Genomic DNA, 21,711 nt, shown 5'->3' with positions numbered 1-21,711 from the left:
AAAATTTACTTTTTACAACTGCTGTTATATACTACAACAATAGAGCAGGGTTTTTTTTTTTTTATATATAACTGAATCAAACAATTGATAATATCATTTCTCTCATCAAATACTGGAGAACATTGAAGATTCAAACATCACAGCTTCAAAAAAATAGTGTTTTGAAACATAAATTTTTGTTTCATTTTGTTTGTTTCATATCGGGAGGGTTTTTATTTTATTTCCGTTTTTCTGCCATTCTGTTTAGAGCACTACCGGCCACGAACCACTCGATCTGGCCGGCATTTAATGTATGGTTCAGCTGTATTTTCTCGGAGGATCCATTCTCGTGCTTTATCTCACAAGTTACAGGCTGAAATAGAAAGAAAACAATCCAAGTTTATAACAGTACATACCTTTATAGAATCATAGTTTCATAACAAGTATCCTCAGTAAAATAACAGTATAATTATTTGATCATTTTGAACCCTTTACCTGCTGAATTTGTGTAATAAATTTTGCCCCGTTTTGAATTTGACACAATCCATTGTAGAAAAAAGAATGAAAATGATTTCAATATCAAAATACAAAAGTAAAAGAGTGTTTTCAGGCTGCACAGATATGCGTGCAGACCAGCCTAGCTCTATACTGGTGGCAAAGGCTGATCACTTTCAATTTCAGCAGGTTAAGGGCTTTAGCATATTTAATGTTTTTGTATAACAGGATTATACAGATAGATGAAATATTTTAACATAAAAAAAGTTGGCATCGTGATGTCACTGTACATTGTGATGTCACTTGTGACATCATTTCCTGTCAGCAGTTTAGCTTGTATTAATTGCGCTTTCTACTTTGTGAAATAATTTAATGGATGTGTTGCAATGTCTGCTATATACATGAAATTATCACTGTGGCAGCATGCTGAGTGATTAACACGTTGGACTAGTAATCTAAGGATCAATCTAAGGTTCAAACCCTGTCAGGGTCAAGGCATTGTTTCCGTCAGCAAGAAACTTTACACTTATTGCTTAGTACTGACTGGTTCTAGGAAGAGATTCGAGATTGTTTTAATAAGCTTATAGCTTCCAACACATTCAAACTAAACTAAATGTGTATAAACTAAATTACCACTGCTTGCATTCAAAGAGTACATTTAATCAGCAAGCTACACTATATCTGTGGTAAAGTAATAAGATGACAAAAGTAACTTACTTTTCCTGGTGCTATTGATTTGAGGTCTAACAATGATATTCTATCTGAGGGCTGTATTTTATCGTAATCACTCGAGTTGGCAAATGTTAAAGGAAGCATTCCTTGCTTTTTCAAATTCGTCTCTGCAATAAAATAAACAAAAATTTTTTGGAATGTTTAAATGCAAAACTAATTCAGACATACCACAAGTTTGTTGAAGTATACACAATATTCACTATATAATACACAGATACAACAAAGAGACATAGCAATGAGCAAAATTACATCAAGAGTACCAAATTGTAAGAACAAATACAATGTACATTGCATCAAAGCCTAATAAGGCTAATTTGGTCATATATGGATACATTTGTACTTCGGTCATACGGAAAAATTACATTGCATATTACCTAATACATTGCAACCATGCTTGGTAATGATTGTTTGATTGTAATGATTATTGTGGCTGTTTTATACACTTTAATCAATTTCACTGTCCATTGTCACCAAAGAGGGCATGAGTAAACTTTGGTGTATATGTATTATTAATGCATCAAAACATTCAATTCTAGTAAAGCATCAGACTACATAAATTATCTGTTTCATCATTCACAGCTAAATCAAGAATCAGTAACGCCTAAGTGCAAGAGTCTCTGACACTAACACAGTTATTGATGGTACACTAGCTATCAATAAATGCAATAATTCCAGAGTGTATAGATCAATGACTCTAGATAGCGAGTTGGCAAGATATTGAGGACTAAATCCTTGCAGATAAAATATATGTCAAATCTCAAACTAAATCAAAGAGGCTACACAACATTTACTACTTATCTTTTGAAGATCAGCACTTGAATGAAGAAACGCTAAATTCAAAGTTCATTCTAATATAGAACAGCTATATGCATTATGCAAATATGTATAGTGGAAGATTTTACCGTGGATTCTAGCAAAGCTTTTCACAATGATGGCACGTCCACCAAGATGTCTGGGTTCTAATGCAGCATGTTCTCTACTGCTACCCTCTCCATAGTTCTCATCTCCTACTACACACCATGGCACACCCTGTGACTGTAAAAAACAAGTTTGTTTATTGTTTTAGTAATTTACTGATATATTTTATCATACATTTTCTACATCTTTTTTTTCCATCAGGATCTCGTGCCCTTGAATTTGAACTTTTCGCTACTGCTTTTCAAGTAATTCCATGGTCAGATAACTTAATAGTTATACATAAGTCTGACAAACCTTGTATTAATTATATATATATTTAATTATCAAAAATGTGCCCATTGTAGACCTATCCACTTTAAGTAACATTAACAGCATAGAACTTCATCTCTTAAACTTGATCTTTGTTCAGAAATAATTTTAAAGTCTACAACAATTTTCAGACAAAAATCCAGCATTAAATCACTTACTTTGTATTTTCTGGCTACTTCTGGTACTGACCCATATTCCCCTGTTATCTGATTCTTTACTTTGTTTATTTCACCATTTTCTGCATTTACAGCTCTAAAAGTAATTAAAAAAGTAATTGTAGTAATAGTACATAATGTTTTTTATCCTTTATAAAGATTCCTACATAATTCCGCAAGAACAACTTTTCTGACAGTGACAAACTGTTCACTCATTAAAGATGAATTTGCTTTAAATCTTATACAAATCTGATCAAACTTTTCACTACAAGCTGCTTTATTTCACCAGTTCTTTACTAATCAGTGATGTCTGAATGGAAAATAAAAACTTTTCAACAGCACAAGCAATATATATATATCTTTTTTTGTGTTGGGGGCTTTGGATTTTATGTCTCACCAACACACTATAGGTCATATGATGGCGGCTTTACAGCTGAGGAAGACTTCAGGTGCTCTTCTACACACCTGAACGAGCACCTGAGAAGAACCATCGGCATTCCGTAACCTAGGTGGATAGCTTTCTAACATGAAGGAATCAAACTTCCCTGTTGAGATTCGAACCCACAGTGGTGAGGGGCAAGTGAAACAAAATATATCAATTCAACATGGTCAGCAAAAGATTTAACACCAAGTTTCATATATATTACTCAATTTGCTAGCTTAAATCTATAATAACACAATCCAAATCAGCTACTGTTTGATATTCTGTGCCTTTATTTTTCCTCTTTCAAATATTAGCTAATAATACATTGTAAATACATACCCAATAAGGAGGTTATTTGAGATATTATCAAGATGGCCTCTATATTTCAACCATTGTCCTGCTGCACTGATATGATCTGTTGTACATTTACCCTTAGCCTGTAACCAAAAAAAATAAATCATAAAGAATTTTGAACCCTTTGAATGCTAGTGGCAATATCCACTTGCATATGTCACTAGTGTAAAGTCAAGCCTGTCTGAACTTTAAATCTAAACTCTTTAAAGGAACTCCACTGACGTCAAAAAGCCATAAAACAAAATTTTAATTCCTTACATAGATCAATTAACACACGTAAAACAGAAAGATATACAAAAGATAATTCAGAAATATACTCCTATAATCGTATTTAGTGCTATTCTAAGCCAGATTTGAGCGAAAAAATTTGGGTCATTTTTCACAATTAGAATAATTATTCTGGAAAAAAAGAGTGAGCAAATGATCTGACACTTTTCACACAAGTCATTGGTCTAGAAAACATCAAATGGAATATAATTTTCGAAAGATTAGTTCCAGTCCCATCGTGTCAAAAAACCTCAGTGGAGTCCCTTTAAAAGTTAGAAATGGTATGCAGATGCCACCAGCCCTCAAGTCTGCCAAGACTATTTACTGTCAGTTACTTAATTTTAGTACTGAAATCCCTCGTATAACAATGGACAATCACATAGAGAGAACGTTAATGAATATATCTATCACTGGAGAGAGCTAAAAATATTTTAAATAAAGAAATGCCGTCCTAAAGATAAACATATTTGAAGTTTGACTTAATTTGAAAAACAACTTTATACACTATAAATATCCCAACTAAAAATGAACAAGAGGGCCATGATGGCCCTGAGGTCACTCACCTGTATATAGGCCCCCGGAGCGAGGCCAGTTTAAACCCAAGGGCTTTTATTTGAACAAACTTTGAAGACACCCATTAGAAGATGTTTCATGATGTTAATTTTTACTATACATATAAAATGAAAAACAATGACCTCCCCACCTGGTAGGGCTAATTTTAACCCAAGGGCTTTTATTTGAACAAACTTGGTAGACACCTATAAGAAGATGTTTCATGCTTAACATCTAAGCTCTAGCTCATTGGGTTTTTTAAAAGAAGATTTTTTAATTTTTTACTATACACATATAGTTAAAAACAATGACACCCCTGGGGCGGGGCCAGTTTTGACCCCAGGGCTTTTATTTGAACAAACTTTGTAGACACTTAGTAGAAGATGTTTCATGCTTAATATCTAAACAGTAGCTATTTGGGTTTTTTCAAAGAAGATTTTTAAGTTTTTGCTATACACATATAAGGAAAATCAATGACCCCCTGTGCGGGTCAATTTTGACCCTAGGGCTTTTATTTTAACAAACTTTGTAGACACTCACTAGAAGATGTTTCATGTTTAATATCTAAACTGTAGCTATTTTCGTTTTTTCAAAGAAGATTTTTTTAAGTTTTGCTCAACACATATAAGGAAAATTAATGACCCCCAGGGCGGGGCCAATATTGACCCCAGGGCTTTTATTTGAACAAACTTGGTAGACACCCATTAGAACATGTTTCATGCTAAATATCTTAGCTCTAGCTCTTTGAGTTCTTTAAAAGAAATTTTTTTAAAGTTTTTACTATATGCATATAGGGAAAATCAATGACCCCCTGGGGCGGGGCCAATTTTGACCCCAGGGCATTTATTTGAACAAACTTGGTAGACACTCACTAGAAGATGTTATATGCCAAATATCTAAGCTCTAGCTCTTTGGGTTTTTTAAAAGAAGATATTTAAAGTTTTTTCTTTCGGTTGCCATGGCAACCAGAGTTCTGCATGGAATTAAATTCTTTGAATAATTTTTAAAGGTGACCACCAAAGGAACATTCCTGTGAAGTTTGGATGAAATTGGCTTGGTGGTTTATGAGGAGATGTCATTTAAAGTAAAAGTTTACGGACGGACGACGGACGAACGAACGACGGACGGACGAAAAGCGATCACAAAAGCTCACCCTGTCACTTTGTGACAGGTGAGCTAAAAATCAACATCATTCTTGGCATAAAACATCAGAAGCCTATTGTGTCTTGTATAAATTACAGACCGTAACACATTATAAACTTTACTGGTTAGCATTTTTACATTTATGTTGATTCAGGTGCCACTTTACTATTATCTACTATTACAAAAAAAAAAAAAAAAAAATCTGCAAGTCCAAGAAAACCTATAAAATTCTGAATAATTACTTTGATGAGAACTGGCATATCAACAATATCCTTTCCGTCCCATTTCTGGAAGGGGCTCAAAAGTTGAAGTCTGTTACTCTTGGGGTCAACTTGTACGGATACTCCGGCGCCATCTTCTGGTGGGGGCTGGAAGGTATCCTCACCAGGATCAAATCCCTGAGCTGGTAATTCATCACCATAAGGACTTTCCAACTTGAACTTGGAACCTATTGAATAAAATCAACATTGGAATAATTTAATCACAGAAATTCTCATAACAAATTTAATGATAAAACTGACAAATGCTGACTCATGTACCTAATAAAATCATGTAACAAAGGCTGTCAGTAGGACAGTGTGCTCGACTATTCCCATTGCTTGATAGTAAAACAAGAGCCTGAATAATATAGAAGTTCAAAACAGGCAATAATTCTATCAAAATCTATGTTAAGAGTTATGGGCCTTGGACAGCGACTTTTATGAAGAAATAAATCTTCTCCAATACAGCCTTAAAGTTTTAAAATTTAGTCTCTTGAACTAGGTTAGCTCAAAGGAAATTTACCATCTGCGGCCGTCAGCTCATCTTTTTCTGGGTTGAAGCCAAGTTCACCAGCAATGGCCATGGCTGTGACTAGTTCAGGTGAGGTAACAAATGCGTGGGTTGCAGGGTTGGCATCATTACGTCCGGTAAAGTTACGGTTATATGATGTAACGATGGTATTTTTCTCTCCTTTCTTAACGTCTTGTCTGTCCCACTGACCAATACAAGGTCCACATGCATTTGCCAGGACAACTCCGCCAATGTCACGTAATGCAGCAGCCTAGATATTGTCATACATCAAAGTGAATAATTTTATTATAAAGGAATCATAAAATAATACAGCTGCGTGAAAGCAATATTATTTTACATAATAAAAATATTTTCTACATGAAGATTATCGCCCTAATGAAATCATTTTTTATAAGTTTCAAGGAAAATGTTACTTTTTTCCAAGAATCTGATCAATGTATTTAATTTTGTAGACATTGTATGTGTTACATTACACCGACACAGTAAAGGTCATATGGGGATATACTCAATAACAGTATGAACTCCACTGATGTTACACTTATATTGAACCCGTCAAAAATCAAAGAAGGGCGAGTCAATTAACACATTTTCAGCCGTAAAAACAGTTTCAAAACTTACCTGACCGTCTCTCTCGATAGTGGCACGGATTTGTTCTGATCCTGGAGTAACGGTATAAGCGGCCTTAGCTTTGATGCCTTTATCCAGAGCTTGCCTAGCAATACTAGCTGATCTGCTCATGTCTTCATAACTGCTGTTTGTACAACTACCAATCAATCCTATCATTTATAAACAATATTATCACTTATTCATAGAATAAACAAGAAATGTGTCAATAGGACACGGATGCCCCCACACGCCACTGTTCTGTCAATCTTAAGACTCTAGGTCAAATATTTTTTGGACTACACGTGCCACAAGTTGAAAACTAAAAATCAACAAAGGGCAATAATTCTGTTAAATTTGGTTGCAGCAAAAATTCCTTCCTTTACTACCATCTACACATTAAGGTTGTTCATCCCTGAAAGTTTAAGCAAAATCTGCCATCAGGTTTAAGAGGAGTTGCGTTCACAAAATTTCTACATAGTATATAATGAAAAAATCAACAAAGGGCCATAATTCTGTTAAATTTGATCGCAGCAAAAATTCCTTCTTTTACTACCATCTACACATTAAGGTTGTTCATCCCTGGAAGTTGCAAAATCTGCCATCTGGTTTAAGAGGAGTTGCGTTCACAAAATTTCTTCATAGTATCTAGTGAAAAAATCAACAAAGGGCCATAATTCTCTTAAATTTGGTTGCAACGAAAATTCCTTCCTTTACTACCATCTACACATTAAGGTTGTTCATCCCTATAAGTTTAAGCAAAATCTGCCATCCGGTTTAAGAGGAGTTTCGTTCACAAGATTTCGGGACGTACGTACGGACGGACTGATGGACGGACGGACAAGTGCAACGCTATATGCTCCCACATTGTGGGGGCATAAAAATAATCACCTATTAATAATGTTCAAGTCTTTGCAGTCATATTCAACAAGAGAAAGTAGTTAAGATTCTAGAGGTTTGATTCGGACATAAATTACCCATCGCCTGTGATTTAATTGGATTTATAACATGAAATGGTTTCTTCCGAGGTTAAACTTACACCTTAATAAGTGTCAATAATAGGTCATAAAATAATATGAAAAATTTGTGCTGATAGACTGCTAAACTAGGTATATTATTCATCAATCAGGTAATTTATGTTACTGGTTAACCCATTACTTCATATACACGCCTTTTAACGCCTTTTTCACCCCCACTTTATGTTGTCTCAAAGGATGAAAAAATGCCTCATTTAGGCCCCAAATACTTGTTTTTGTTTGAGAAATGTTGTTAAAAAAGTGATCTCTTTTTCGGCGCGGCCCCCCAACCGAAAGATACATCAGGGGGTTGCCAGAAGGGGGATGTGCCCCCTTCTGTTTGGGAGGTTTGAAGGGGGGTGGAGTGCCCCTCATCGCCAAGAAAATTTTGGACTTGTGAGAGGCTGTAAATGACCCGAGATTGATCATAAGGTAACGTGTAACCAACGCTGAAATGCATTTGACTCTATCTCAATCCATTGAGAAGTTGAAGCACTTTGAAATCAATTTTGATGGAAAAAATCAACGCAAAATAGTGATTTTTGGCAATTTTGAGATGTCCCCTCGTTGCCATGGTAACAGAAAATTTAAGCCTGAGCATGTTGTTGCAAGGGCAATGGTCTAGTCAACAATTGTGCCAAGTTTGATTAGTGTTGAAGCAGTTTTTATAATACTATAGCAATTTGAACTTGTAACGAGAGACTTTTCAATGAAAACAGCCATTTTTCACAAAATGCTCATGAAGTAATGGGTTAAAGGATCAGTACACAGGTTAAAGAGAATAAATAACAAAACAACAGCTCTGTAAATAAAGTACCGGTATGTCACTTCTAACTTTCAAAAAAAACACAATAACATGCAGAGGTCCCAAGTTCACTTAAATGCAAATCTTTATAAAATAGACCATACTAAATATTAAGAGAATTGCCTACCAACTCTAACATCAAGCGGCCATCCTTTTTCAATAGCTACTTCACGAAGTTTAGAAATAGGATTGTACAAGTCTGGTGTGAAAGGTCCATTTACACTTGGCTCTAACTGTAACATAAATAAATAAATTTCAAATAGATCATCTAAATATTCAAATTTTCAATGAAAGAAATTCTTGTTTTAAACAAGACCAGTGCATGCCAGTTCAAAAGGGGGCATTACTTCAAAATTGAAAATATTGCTGAAAGAATTATACCCCTTGCCTAATAAATGCACCTTGTCATGCTAAGCAAGTTTCATGTTGACATTTATAAAATGTTTGAATGATGTTGCATGACCACAACTACCATGCCGACATTGACGACAATGCAGCAATCATAATGGCTCACCTTTTTCTTTGAAAAAGACAAGCTAAAAACCAAGCAAGCAACAGTATAACCTGGTCAATAGACTTAATAGCTGGTTTTTTGGAGAGGTTTTATGTTGCTCAAACATAGTACATGTCTAATGGTGAACTTTTGCAGCATAACTCGTGGAGGTAGACCAAAGGTGCCCTTCCATGCAATATTTCAGACCCAAATGCAGGCAACTAAGTAGAACCACTAACATTGCATAACTAAGCTGGATTGCCTTCTCACGTGACTTAAAAGATATACAGGCTGATCCTACTATATGGGTGGTATAGAACTTTTAAAATCAGCAATAGCATTAAAAGAGTGAAGAGCTTACCGTGTCTAAGTTGATATCAATAACCTGGTCATATTTGGCTCCCGGATCAGCAGAAAGTAGTGCCTGGTTCCTATTGGCTTCATCAGCTATCTCTGTAATTAATGATACACAACAGTCAGTGACTTATCAACTAGTTATAACAACTACATATACAAGGGGAAATAACTGAGAGTATTATCTATTGGATAAAATACTATTAAAATATCAAGGACAATTTCGGGAGTCTTCATACAGACATATAGTCATAATTAAAACTGTTCAATAACATTTCTTTACACTTGGCTTGTTGTAAGAATATGATTACAGAAACATTTTTTGCTACCAGGCATGTAATAATACAAATATTTTATATCAGAATTAAATTACCTTTTCTACTGGTAGCATTGAGATAATCTTGCATTCTGTAGTTAAATGGGAACACTGAAGTCGTTGCTCCAATTTCAGCACCCATGTTACATATAGTTCCCATACCTGTAAAATACATAAATGAAACAAATGAAGTAAAGCTTATTGAATGCAGAAATAAACTAACATGGAAATTCATGAGTTTGCGATATTGACAATAATGGGGTTCAAACCTTAAAGATACTTCAAACACATCATTAATTTTGAATAAAAGATGTTTTGGCGCCAAGCAATTCATCTTTTTTATTCCTAATTTTACTACTTTTTAAGCTTGCTTGTGGAATTACTCTCAGGTCTGCTGCCCATAACAAACCAGTACTGGTTGAAACGTGGCCATGAAGGGCTTGAACTCACAATCCCTGGATTCAAAGGCAGACACGTTAATCACTCGAACTGCCACATCCATATATAATCATGTATCTTTAGTTCTGGTGTAATACAAAAAGAATAGGCAGAACCAAACTAACAGACAAAACCCTTCTATAATAGTTATTCAACTTTTATGATATATGGTGAAATTGTATTATAGACGAACACAAATTTATTGTACTGTGACAATGTTGTAACAGTTACACTTATATATTTAGAACAAGATCATACCTGTACAAGATATAGAGTCAACACCTGGCCCGTAGTACTCTACAATAGCACCTGTGCCTCCCTTCACTGTCAGGATACCGGCTACTTTCAATATAACATCTTTAGGTGAAGTCCAGCCACTCATTTTACCAGTCAAGTTCACTCCAATTACCTATAATAGTTCAATTTTAACTTGAAACCTTAATATTTAGACCTAAATCACAAATTGCTTGTTGCAAATTTGAAGATAAAACAAATATATTTCCAATTCAGCCATAGAAAAATCTGTCATTTTTGGGGGGTATAAATATAAGCAGCTCAGGTAGGCTTAATTTTTCAAGATTTGTAATGCTGAGGTGAGGTTATATCTTTTTCAATTTTGGAATATCTGTTTCATTCAAGGTCAAAATGGAGTGCAGTACACATGTAATTTGCAGGTAACTTATACTCATTCCAATTTTCATGGCGAAAATACAGACAGTAACAAAAACAAACGAAATTCTTCAAAACATAGCCTATTTTTTGCATAAGCAATGTTACAGGAAAAGTTCTCACTTTCTTTGAAAAATATTTTATGTTTTATTTTGCTCATTTGTCAATTGAATTGAATCTCCAAATATTATGTGTTCAATGCAGAGAGCATTCTCAGTGCAATACCCACTATCATAAGCAAATCAATATAGATCTGCACTTCGTAATGGGCACAAACTGATTCTCTCTTTTATGCATAAAATACAATAAAGCACTAAACACTTCCTACCTTTGGGCATTTCAGTTCCCAAGGAATGTCAGCCATTACGTCAACAGCATCGGCTCCGCCCACACCTATACAAAGACCTCCCAATCCACCTCCATTGGGGGTGTGACTGTCTGTACCAATAATCAGAGCTCCTGGGAATGCATAATTCTCTAAAATAATCTGAAACAATGAATATAGCTTCGAAGTTAAACATTTGCAAAGAATAGAATATTAGCTGCTATCTTTAGTTATCTTAGGTTTATTTATCCAGATAATATAAAATACTTTGAAACAATACTTTAGACAATAAACAAAGCCAGTTTTATGGGATGGACAATCAAATATACTGAGGTACAAAAAAAGTTTTTTTCCCTTCTTTTGCTTGGTTAAAAAAATCAGCAGCTACCGGTCATATGGTGACTTTCCAACTGGTGCAATCCCTCAATGCATAATTTCAGGAACAAGTGGCTACTGACTTTCCATAAGCTAGCCGGATAACTTCTTCACATATGAAAAAAAAAGTTCCTGGCAATGGCATGTGATTCCGTGTTTCAGCCTTACATGCCAAAAATAAAGTGTAGGTAAGTCATAGTTCAGCTACAAATCCAGTCCCTTTACCTTGCATGTTTGATTTAATGCCAAGTTTAACACATTTTTTTTATCATACCTAGTCAGGTTTCTTATTTTGATAACTAAGCAGTAATTACCAACTTCTCCACAAGTGATCAACTTCTAATCTCACTTGAATCAGCTGAATCAGCTATGAGAGACAAATGACCTCACCATTTAACTCAAATGTCTAGGGTTAATTGTCACCAAGAAATTTCGCCTTGCCAGAGCATTGAACAAATGTCTTTTTCAATTACAACACAAAAACAAATGAGGTTTTTAATTTGAAAAGTGTACCTGATGGATGATACCGCTTCCTGGTTTCCAGAAACCAACACCATATTTGGCACTTACTGATGACAAAAAGTCATATACTTCTTTGTTTATGTCCTGAAAAATAAATTACATGAGTAGGATACTACAACAAAATCATCATAAAAGAACATCTTAACTTAACAAGATATGTTTGTAAAACATGTATGCCCCCTATCAGCAGCCAATTAGTCATGTGATAAGGTTATTATGCATGACTTCTGACCCAGTGATCAAACAATTAATAAGGGTTATAAAGTATCTACTGGTCATGACCTTGACCTTTGACCCCTTGACCCAAAACTCAATAGGGGTCATCTGCTGGTCACGACCAATCATCATACAAAGTTTGAAGTTCCTAGGCCTAGGCGTTTTTAGTAAATTGATCAGAAACCGTTTTTACCTACAAGGTCAATGTGACCTTGACCTTTGACCCCTTGACCCCAAAATCAATAGGGGTCATCTGCTGGTCATGACCAATCACCATGCCAAGTTTGAAGTTTCTAGGCCGAAGCGTTCTTTAGTTATTGATCAGAAACCGTTTTTACTTACAAGGTCATTGTGACCTTAACCTTTGACCCCTTGATCCCAAAATCAATAGAGTAATCTGCTGTCATGACAAATCACCATACCAAGTTTGAAGTCCTAGGCCTAAGCGTTCTTGAGTTATTGATCAGAAACCGTTTTTACTTAAAAGGTCAATGTGACCTTGACCTTTGACCCCTTCACCTAAAACTCAATAGGGGTCATCTGCTGGTCATGACCAATCATCACACAAAGTTTGAAGTTCCTAGGCCTAAGCATTTTTAGTTAATTGATCGGAAAACCGTTTTTACCTACAAGGTCAATGTGACCTTGACCTTTGACCCCTTGACCCCAAAATCAATAGGTCATCTGCTGGTCATGACCAATCACCATACCAATATGGAGGGTCCTAGGCATAAGGGTTCTTAAGTTATTGATCGGAAAGCATTTTTACCTACAAGGTCAATGTGACCTTGACCTTTGACCCCTAGACCCCAAAATCAATAGGGGTCATCTACTGATCATGACCAATCACCATCTCAAGTTTGAAGTCCCTAGGCCTAAGGGTTCTTTCATTATTGATCGGAAACCGTTTTTACCTACAAGGTCAATGTGACCTTGACCTTTGACCCCTTAACACAAATTTCAATAGGGGTCATCTGATTGGTCATAACCAATCACCATACCAAGTTTGAAGTTCCTAGGCCTTAAGGTTCTTTAGTTATTGATCGGAAACCGTTTTTACCTACAAGGTCAATGTGACCTTGACTTTTGACCCCTTGACCCCAAAATCAATAGGGGTCATCTACTGATCATGACCAATCACCATACCAAGTTTGAAGTTCCTAGGCCTTAAGGTTCTTTAGTTATTGATCAGAAACCGTTTTTGCTTACAAGGTCAATGTGACCTTGACATTTGACCCCTTGACCCCAAAATCAATAGGGGTCATCTACTGATCATGACCAATCACCATACCAAGTTTGAAGTTCCTAGGCCTTAAGGTTCTTTAGTTATTGATCGGAAACCGTTTTTGCTTTTAAGGTCAATGTGACCTTGACCTTTGACCCCTTGACCCCAAAATCAATAGGGGTCATCTACTGGTCATGACCAATCACCATACCAAGTTTGAAGTTCCTAGGCCTAAGGTTCTTTAGTTATTGATCGGAAACTGTTTTTGCTTTCAATGTCAATGTGACCTTGACCTTTGACCCCTTGACCCCAAAATCAATAGGGGTCATCTACTGGTCATGACCAATCACCATACCAAGTTTGAAGTTCCTAGGCCTTAAGGTTCTTTAGTTATTGATCGGAAACCGTTTTTGCTTTCAAGGTCAATATGACCTTGACCTTTGATCCCTTGACCCCAAAATCAATAGGGGTCATCTACTGGTCATGACCAATCACCATACCAAGTTTGAAGTTCCTAGGCCTTAAGGTTCTTTAGTTATTGATCGGAAACCGTTTTTTGCTTTCAAGGTCAATGTGACCTTGACCTTTGACCCCTTGACCCCAAAATCAATAGGGGTCATCTACTGGTCATGACCAATCACCATACCAAGTTTGAAGTTCCTAGGCCTTAAGGTTCTTTAGTTATTGATCGGAAACCGTTTTTGCTTTCAAGGTCAATATGACCTTGACCTTTGATCCCTTGACCCCAAAATCAATAGGGGTCATCTACTGGTCATGACCAATCACCATACCAAGTTTGAAGTTCCTAGGCCTTAAGGTTCTTTAGTTATTGATCGGAAACCGTTTTTGCTTTCAAGGTCAATGTGACCTTGACCTTTGACCCCTTGACCCCAAAATCAATAGGGGTCATCTACTGGTCATGACCAATCACCATACCAAGTTTGAAGTTCCTAGGCCTAAGGGTTCTTTAGTTATCACTCGGAAACCATTTGGTCTACGGACCGACGGACCGACAAGTGCAAAGCAATATACCCCCTTTTTTCAAAATGGGGGCATAAAAATTGTTGAATATAAACACCAACAACATCGTAGATTGATTCCTAAAAGTTTACAACAGTTCTCTTCTTCAGTATGTGATATAAATATTTCAAAAGAGAGCAACACATTTTTCCTCCTTCTTTAAAAAGGTTTAGTAAAACAAACTAATTTCAATTGCCTAAAGAATTCCATTTTTTTACTCAATAATGTTGTCATTAATTATTAAAAAATTTGCAACATGATTAAACATTTTGTGATACGGATAAATTAAAAGGAAGTTACCTTAGCTCTGGCAAGATCTTTGTCTCCTCCAAGCTGTGCCTCTATCAAGTGGTCACAGTGAACTGTGGAAGGTACTGCTACTTTAGGTAGACCACTTGAGATAAATTGTAACAGTGCCATCTGTAACAAATAAAAGGATATGCACATGCATAATCATTAACAGGACACTAGGTATGAAAACAACATCACACATGATCATGAAACAAGGTATGCATGTGACTCAATATTTAAACATGACACCCTCCCTTTTATCATTTTCATTCTTAATTTTACCATCAACATTTTGGGAATTGGGAATCATTTTTACTGACTAGTTGTGTATTATTTTCTATAATAACTTTAAAATCAATGTTAAGAGCAAGCTAGAATCATAATTTTTAAAATCAAAGATTTAGTTTACCTGGGCAGTGGCATCCTGCATAGCAACACGATCTGGTCGCAGCTTGAGATAGCTCTCTCCTCGTACAATATCCTACAATATATGTTAAACATGTTAGACAATAAACATCATCTACAAGTACTGTGTTTTTGACTATAGGAGAAAGAAAACAAAATGGCTACTTTCAGCTAAAGGAAAACCACTTGCTCTTAGAGAAACAAAGATGAATGATGCATACTAGTATATTTGGCAATTTTCAAAAATTAAGAGGTTTATGGAACAAGAATACTGTAAACATTAATGGAAGATCCAAAATGTGGTTTTAACAAAGCTTAAACATGACCACAGGGAAAAATCTATTTATAGGTTCTATGATCTTCATGATAATCCAGCTGACCTGAATTCCCACCTAATGGCAGAGGAGTCATGGAAAATACCATCTCACCCTATATCATCAAGGTATCAGTCAATAACTGACAATAATTACTGCTCTGAGAAACAGAGGAAAGACAAATGTGCTTTGATATGCTCCAGCAATTTTTTGGGGAGCAAGCAATATAAAAACCAAGTTATTATTAATAAATTACTAAAATGCTTTTAGATATATTAGACAATCATCATTCTTTCAACTACCCAATTCTGTAAACTTAATTATAAATTCAATATACCTTCTTGTAAGATTTTAGTCTATGTATTTATCCCATAGAAATAAAAACAAACATACCGGAAAGAACCATTTTTCCTTAAACACATAACTGGTTATATGGTTTTATATTAAATTTGTGGTTAAATTTATTTAAAATCCTGTCCAAAATTTTAACTATCATTAGATTTTCTTACCTGATTCTTGGGATCATCTAAATGTCCGTAGAGAATTTTCTCAGACAGTGTAAGGGGTCTCCCCAATCTCTTCTTCACAACATCAACTCTGTGCGAAATCTTATCATAGTCTATGTGCTGGTTCGGCTCCAATCTGCTCATAGCAACCTGATAAACCAATCATGATATTTCAAACATTTCTTCATTTTTCATACCAATATAAGTACAGGTTTTCTTCAATTTGATACTGACACAACTGATATGCTCAAGATATTGTTCAAGCAATTACCCAATACATTGGGTCAAAATCCATTAGTTTCTTTTGTGTCTAACTCTTAAGAATCCAATTTTTCAGGTAAATAAAGGAAAGAAATATGAAGTAAATGTAGTTAATAATTATCAATACAATTTGCAGACTTACATGTTGACACATCATAACATGTATGTAAATCAAATATACTATTTCAAAAGAATGCCATAGGACGGATGGACAATGCCTTTTAGATATATCTACATTTAACAGTAATGAACAACACAAGTTATAGTCTTACCTTCTGTGATGCCACGGAGGATACATGAATGTATCGGACTGTACTTGGCAGCCCACTGGCAGCCTGAAATAAAAACGTTTACAATCTAATTTCCTAGAAAAAATTCCAATCACTTGTTTTACATGTATACCCTTGATAAAAAATAATCATAAAATTTTATACATGGGTTTTTCTACACTTCACTAGTCCTACTGGACTAGTGCCTGTTTAATGTTACTTGTCCTTTACTGCAGGGTTGTCATTAAGAGGCGGCAGGAGGCCAAAATGCCTGTCTCAAATGCATTATGGGCCGCCTCAAAATCAAGAAAACACTCTTTGTTATGCATGATAAAGACAGAAATGACCGCCTCAATTTCAAAACAAACCTTCTGCAAAAAATGTTAATGACAACCCTGAACTTTAGTCAAAACCAAGGACAATAAATTTACCATTGACCAATTTCATATTTTGACACAATATATAATCTAGGTCACCAGCTAGTTTGAAAAAAAAATTACACATACTGTTTCAAATGATCAATTCTGAGCATCTGATTTTTAAACGTGCTAACATAATTATGTTCAATATTTTTTAAATGGGCACATTTGACTGTATGTGTATTAAGTATGTAATTTCCTTTTGCATGTTCTTCACTGTCAATATATCTATGATAGTTTAATCCTTTAATAGGATAGGACGAATTTACAAACTACATGTACATACTGCTAACAGACAATTTTAGTGAATTGGGTTTTTGAACTTTTGAATTGAAGCACATTTACATCCTAAATAAATACTATTGTTAATTTCAATTTATCAACAAGGCAGTCTGAAGGACAGCTAAATCCCCTTCTGCAGTGAAAATGAATGTGTACTTCTTGACCGTTTACCAACCATGACCTTGATGTTGTGCCATGCATATCATAAGCACATAGTCTCACGATGGTGATTATTTGTGCAAAGTCATTTAAATCTTCCATAAAGTCAAATGTTATGGACAGGGCTCTCAGTAGGGTCAGAATTTCACGAGTCAAAGACTCTTTGGCTAAAATTTTCATGAGTCAAATAATTTTTTTCTAGTGTCATTTGTCTACATGAACCATTTTTATGTCACAAAAATTACTGTTTTGGAGGTCATTTTGTGTAGATTCTCAATTCTAAATTGATAATATTTAACATGAAAAAAAGCCTTGTTATAATGTATATATATTTCCCCCCCCCCCCCCCCCAAAAAAAAAGAAAAAAAAGACAACAAAAAACAAACAAATAAAAAAAATGAATACCATCTTTACTGTGAAAGAATAAACTAAGCAGCAGCTTTTCAGATTAAAAAAAAAAATTAAAATATAAAGAAATATCTTTACTGGTATGCTATTTATCATATTAATTTTAAATAACAAAATGCACTTGGAATATTTAATGGAAAATAACAAATGTACAGGCACTCCAAGTAAATCAAAGACGTATTATAAACCTTTAAAAGCAATCAATAATTGACACCTCAAGTATGTAATTCTTATCAGTTGTGTAGAGCTATTTTTAGCGCTGTCAAATTGCATCCAATGATGTCGCGCTTCAGTGCACAGGCTATAAACAATGGTGTATATCACACGGTGACATTTTTTTAGGGTGATTTGAACATGTGTAGGATTTGATAGGTAATTAGGTGTTGATTTAAGGTAATTATTATTGCATAGCTGAAAATCCCAGGTGGCAAATTGACTCTTGAGCAGATTTTATCACGTGTCAAATTTGTGCATTTCCTGATTTTCACGAGTCAAAACCCGGATCCCCGTGTCAATCGAGAGCCCTGTTATGGAGAACATATAACCTTGACCTTGGGGGAAGCAACCTGGATGTTGAGCTCTGCAGTTTTTGTCATGGTGGGGATCGTTTGTACCAAGTAATTTCAAAACCTTTGAATTGTCAATAAGTTATATAGAGTTGCCATGAAAAATAAATGTTTTGAGTGTGACCCTCACCTTCAGGGTTGTAATGTAACTTGATTATTGTGCTCTGCCAATGGTGTCATAATGGTGATCATTTCTGCCAAGTTAACTTAAAAACATTGTGGCGGTTTAAATGTAATGGACTGACATGAAATGTAGACTTTCTAACATTTGACCTGTATTTAGACATACCGATGAAATTTCATTAAATTCCATGACTGGCATTACCAAATACCTTATTGAGTTACATCATTTTAAATATAAAAGAATATGGCAGAATATGTAAGAAAATCATCCAGGTCTCGACACTAACTTTTTCAGCAGGTGTTATGCCGGACCACTGGATCAAAAATTCAGGTGGTCCATTACACTGATGGTCCATCTTTTTTTACTCATTTGTTTTTAAAGAAACATCAGATTTAGAAGAACTGCACTTAAAATTGATGACAGAGACATATTTATTATTAGATTTATAACAACTGAAGAAAACATGTATTTTTTTCTATTTCAATCTAATCAGATAGTAAGTATTTCGATTAAGTGACTTCTTCCACAACTCAAGTTAGGGAATAGTGAAACAATTTGTGAATGCCTTATTTCCTTAATGTTATTCAAATACTCATTGCTGTTTCCTGGTACATCTTATAAGAATAATATTTGCCTTTTAAATTTAATAGATTAAAGTGACATTATGCTCATATTTTCATAGTTAAGTTGAGCTGAATTGACTTTATATTTCAAAAGATTGACTGTCATAATGGTGTTTAAAGTTACATTAAACAAATTTCATAAAAAACTAATTAGCGACATTTCATTAATAAATTGGGTTTTATATAAACTCCAGGTCTTATTTTAGTGTCCAAAAAACCAAAATGAATTTTATTAGCATAAAAATAGGTAACCTCATTGTGGCGAAATGGGAAGTACAAATTCTGTTTGCATGAGAACTCGCCTTCGGATCATTCGTACATCAGTATTAAATCAACAAACATGACTATAAGTGGCAGTCCTAATTTAACGGTATACTTCCGCATCGTAACGGATGTTTTCATACAAATTTAATCTTTTTACGAGATGATTACTTTTACTGAACAGAACCCCAGGTTTAGTGCACCGTGAAGGTTAAACAGTTAAAGTGTGTTTGCACAAGAAAATATCACATTTGCTGTGTTACGGATAGCAACTATAAAACTGTGAAGGGCCTGCTCGCAAAGCGAGCTTTATGGTAACGCGAGTACCTGCTAAGTGATGGTTTTGAAAACTTTCGTCCAAAGTACCGAATTGGACACATCGCAACCTTTCGAATTTAAAGATAACGATAAAAACTGAGAAATTCTGACTGAAAACGGATGCGTAAACTGGTCACCCGCGCACGTCTATGAGAACCATAATTGGACAGGGAACCAGAATAAGGGAAGCTGTGTATAAAAATGAAAATCGAAAGCGCCAGTTTGTTTGAAATCTGATAAAAAAAACAATTTTTTGTCGAATTTTGTTGTGAAAACTATCTAGAATGAAAGAAAATGGTCTAACTAAGAAAATGAATCCGAACACCAATATCTTTTATTCAGTCGTTAACGCTGTACAGACGTTTAAATTATTGTTTACGTGACGTCACAATGTAGCGCCAAACAGCACGTGCAAAACAAACAAATCAAGTACGCTATTTTAATGTCGCAAACGTTTAAAGTTTTACATTTATTTCACTTTAAATAATCTTTATTTCGCTTGAAAAATTATAGAGTGAAATAAAGTAAACAAAGTTTTATCAACGTTTTCAAAACTCGTTATTCATTTCACGACAGGGGCGGATCCATATTGAACACAGTACGTGTGACGTCACACGCACTCGTTACTGCATTTGAAATAAAAATGAGCGATTATTTCATACTATTTCACGTAAAAAGTACATCGAGCTCGCTTTGAGGCTTTGCCTTTTTCATATTAGCCTTTTAAAGTACTTTAAATAATAAAGAAATGGATCTCTGATAGTTTAAAGTAGCCAAAGATTACTAGATATTCAATTTTTCCTTGGGACAGATATTCCATTCCGAACTGCAACATATGGCAGATCTGAAATATAAATATACATGCAAAGGCTACCCAGAGGTTATCAGTACACAGAGGCGGGTTTATCAATACTAGCCTCTGATTGGCCACTACAATATATAATTATTTTATTATTTCAGTTTGTAACATAGGATCATGTGAAGTCTAACTTTTTTGTTACCCCACCCACAACAAATAACACTTGTAAAGTCATTGATAACTTCAATACAAGTTAAAATCATGAATAGAAATCAACGTATTTTAAATGAAAATCTTTGATCCTAATCATATAAAGCAGATCTTTATCTGTAAAGGCGATTTCATGTTGTTTGATACCTTTTTCATATGCCGAAAGACGTAAGCCATGGTCACCTTTGCAAACTGTGACGTCACTGATCTTCAAAAGATAGTATGACCCAAATGAATAAAAACTACCACAAAGTAAACAAACTGTAAGCAATATCCTTGAAAATACTCTGCAAAACATATCTTAGAACGTTTGAATAGTTCATAAAACTGTATTAACAATGCAAATAGTGTTAATTCTAGTCATGTTGTTTCACTCACAACAGATCGTTCTTATCATTCCAATGAAGGACTTCATTTAGCTTATGTAAATGTTTGTGGACTTTGCTCAAAACTGAAATTTATTGAATTTCAAAATTTTATTAATGCACATGATATTATTCATTTTACTGAAACTAAACTTGATGAGTATGATTCACCTTCTGTAAATGGTTATACCTTTAAGGGTGTTTGCTGACAAAAAAATACGAATAGATCTGTACTTGATAAACATGTGACTGAATTTAATGGAGGTGATGTTATGTATGATGAACTATCTGTTGATTTTCTTGCATAGCAGACTCGCGTTTCCGTGAGTTTTACCCATGCCGGAAATTTCATCTGGCATTGGGGTGCCAGATGAGTCGAGTGCCAAACAACAACGTCATTTTAGCGCCATTTATGGATGAACCGCGTTAAAATGACGTCGTTTTAGAAGGGAAATATGTGCTTAGGATGACGTCATTTCGCCGTTGTTATTTAAGTTGTAAGTTCATACGCCATTGTAAGAAAATAGATATGGAGGAAATGACTTTAATTTCCATGAACATATATCATATTGAAGTAAACCATTTTAAATATGAAATAATATGGCAGAATATGCAAGAAAAAATATCTTTCATA

The 21,711-nt window shown here is 34.8% G+C and overlaps 1 protein-coding gene across 1 annotated transcript; it reads right to left on the bottom strand.

Annotated features, from left to right (window-relative positions):
* Positions 1–66: 66 nt before the first annotated feature.
* On the bottom strand, positions 67–20,987 carry LOC132753901 (probable aconitate hydratase, mitochondrial). Its single transcript, XM_060744451.1, has 19 exons — positions 20,860–20,987; positions 16,547–16,609; positions 16,017–16,163; positions 15,198–15,269; positions 14,798–14,917; positions 12,028–12,120; positions 11,143–11,301; positions 10,404–10,554; positions 9,765–9,869; positions 9,399–9,490; positions 8,672–8,777; positions 6,739–6,896; positions 6,112–6,370; positions 5,571–5,776; positions 3,352–3,449; positions 2,592–2,685; positions 2,109–2,241; positions 1,192–1,313; positions 67–352 (listed from the first exon to the last, which is right to left on the bottom strand). The coding sequence occupies exons 1-19, from the start codon at positions 20,887–20,889 to the stop codon at positions 218–220; spliced, it is 2,343 nt and encodes a 780-aa protein (XP_060600434.1). The 5' UTR covers positions 20,890–20,987; the 3' UTR covers positions 67–217.
* Positions 20,988–21,711: the final 724 nt, after the last annotated feature.

This window comes from Ruditapes philippinarum, unplaced genomic scaffold (assembly GCF_026571515.1).
Source record: "Ruditapes philippinarum isolate M1 unplaced genomic scaffold, ASM2657151v2 ctg991_1_1_1_1, whole genome shotgun sequence".
In the NCBI taxonomy this organism is placed as follows: Eukaryota; Metazoa; Mollusca; class Bivalvia; order Venerida; family Veneridae; genus Ruditapes; species Ruditapes philippinarum.
The sequence above is the reverse complement of the archived record's forward strand: the minus strand, read 5'-3'. Positions and strand labels throughout refer to the sequence as shown.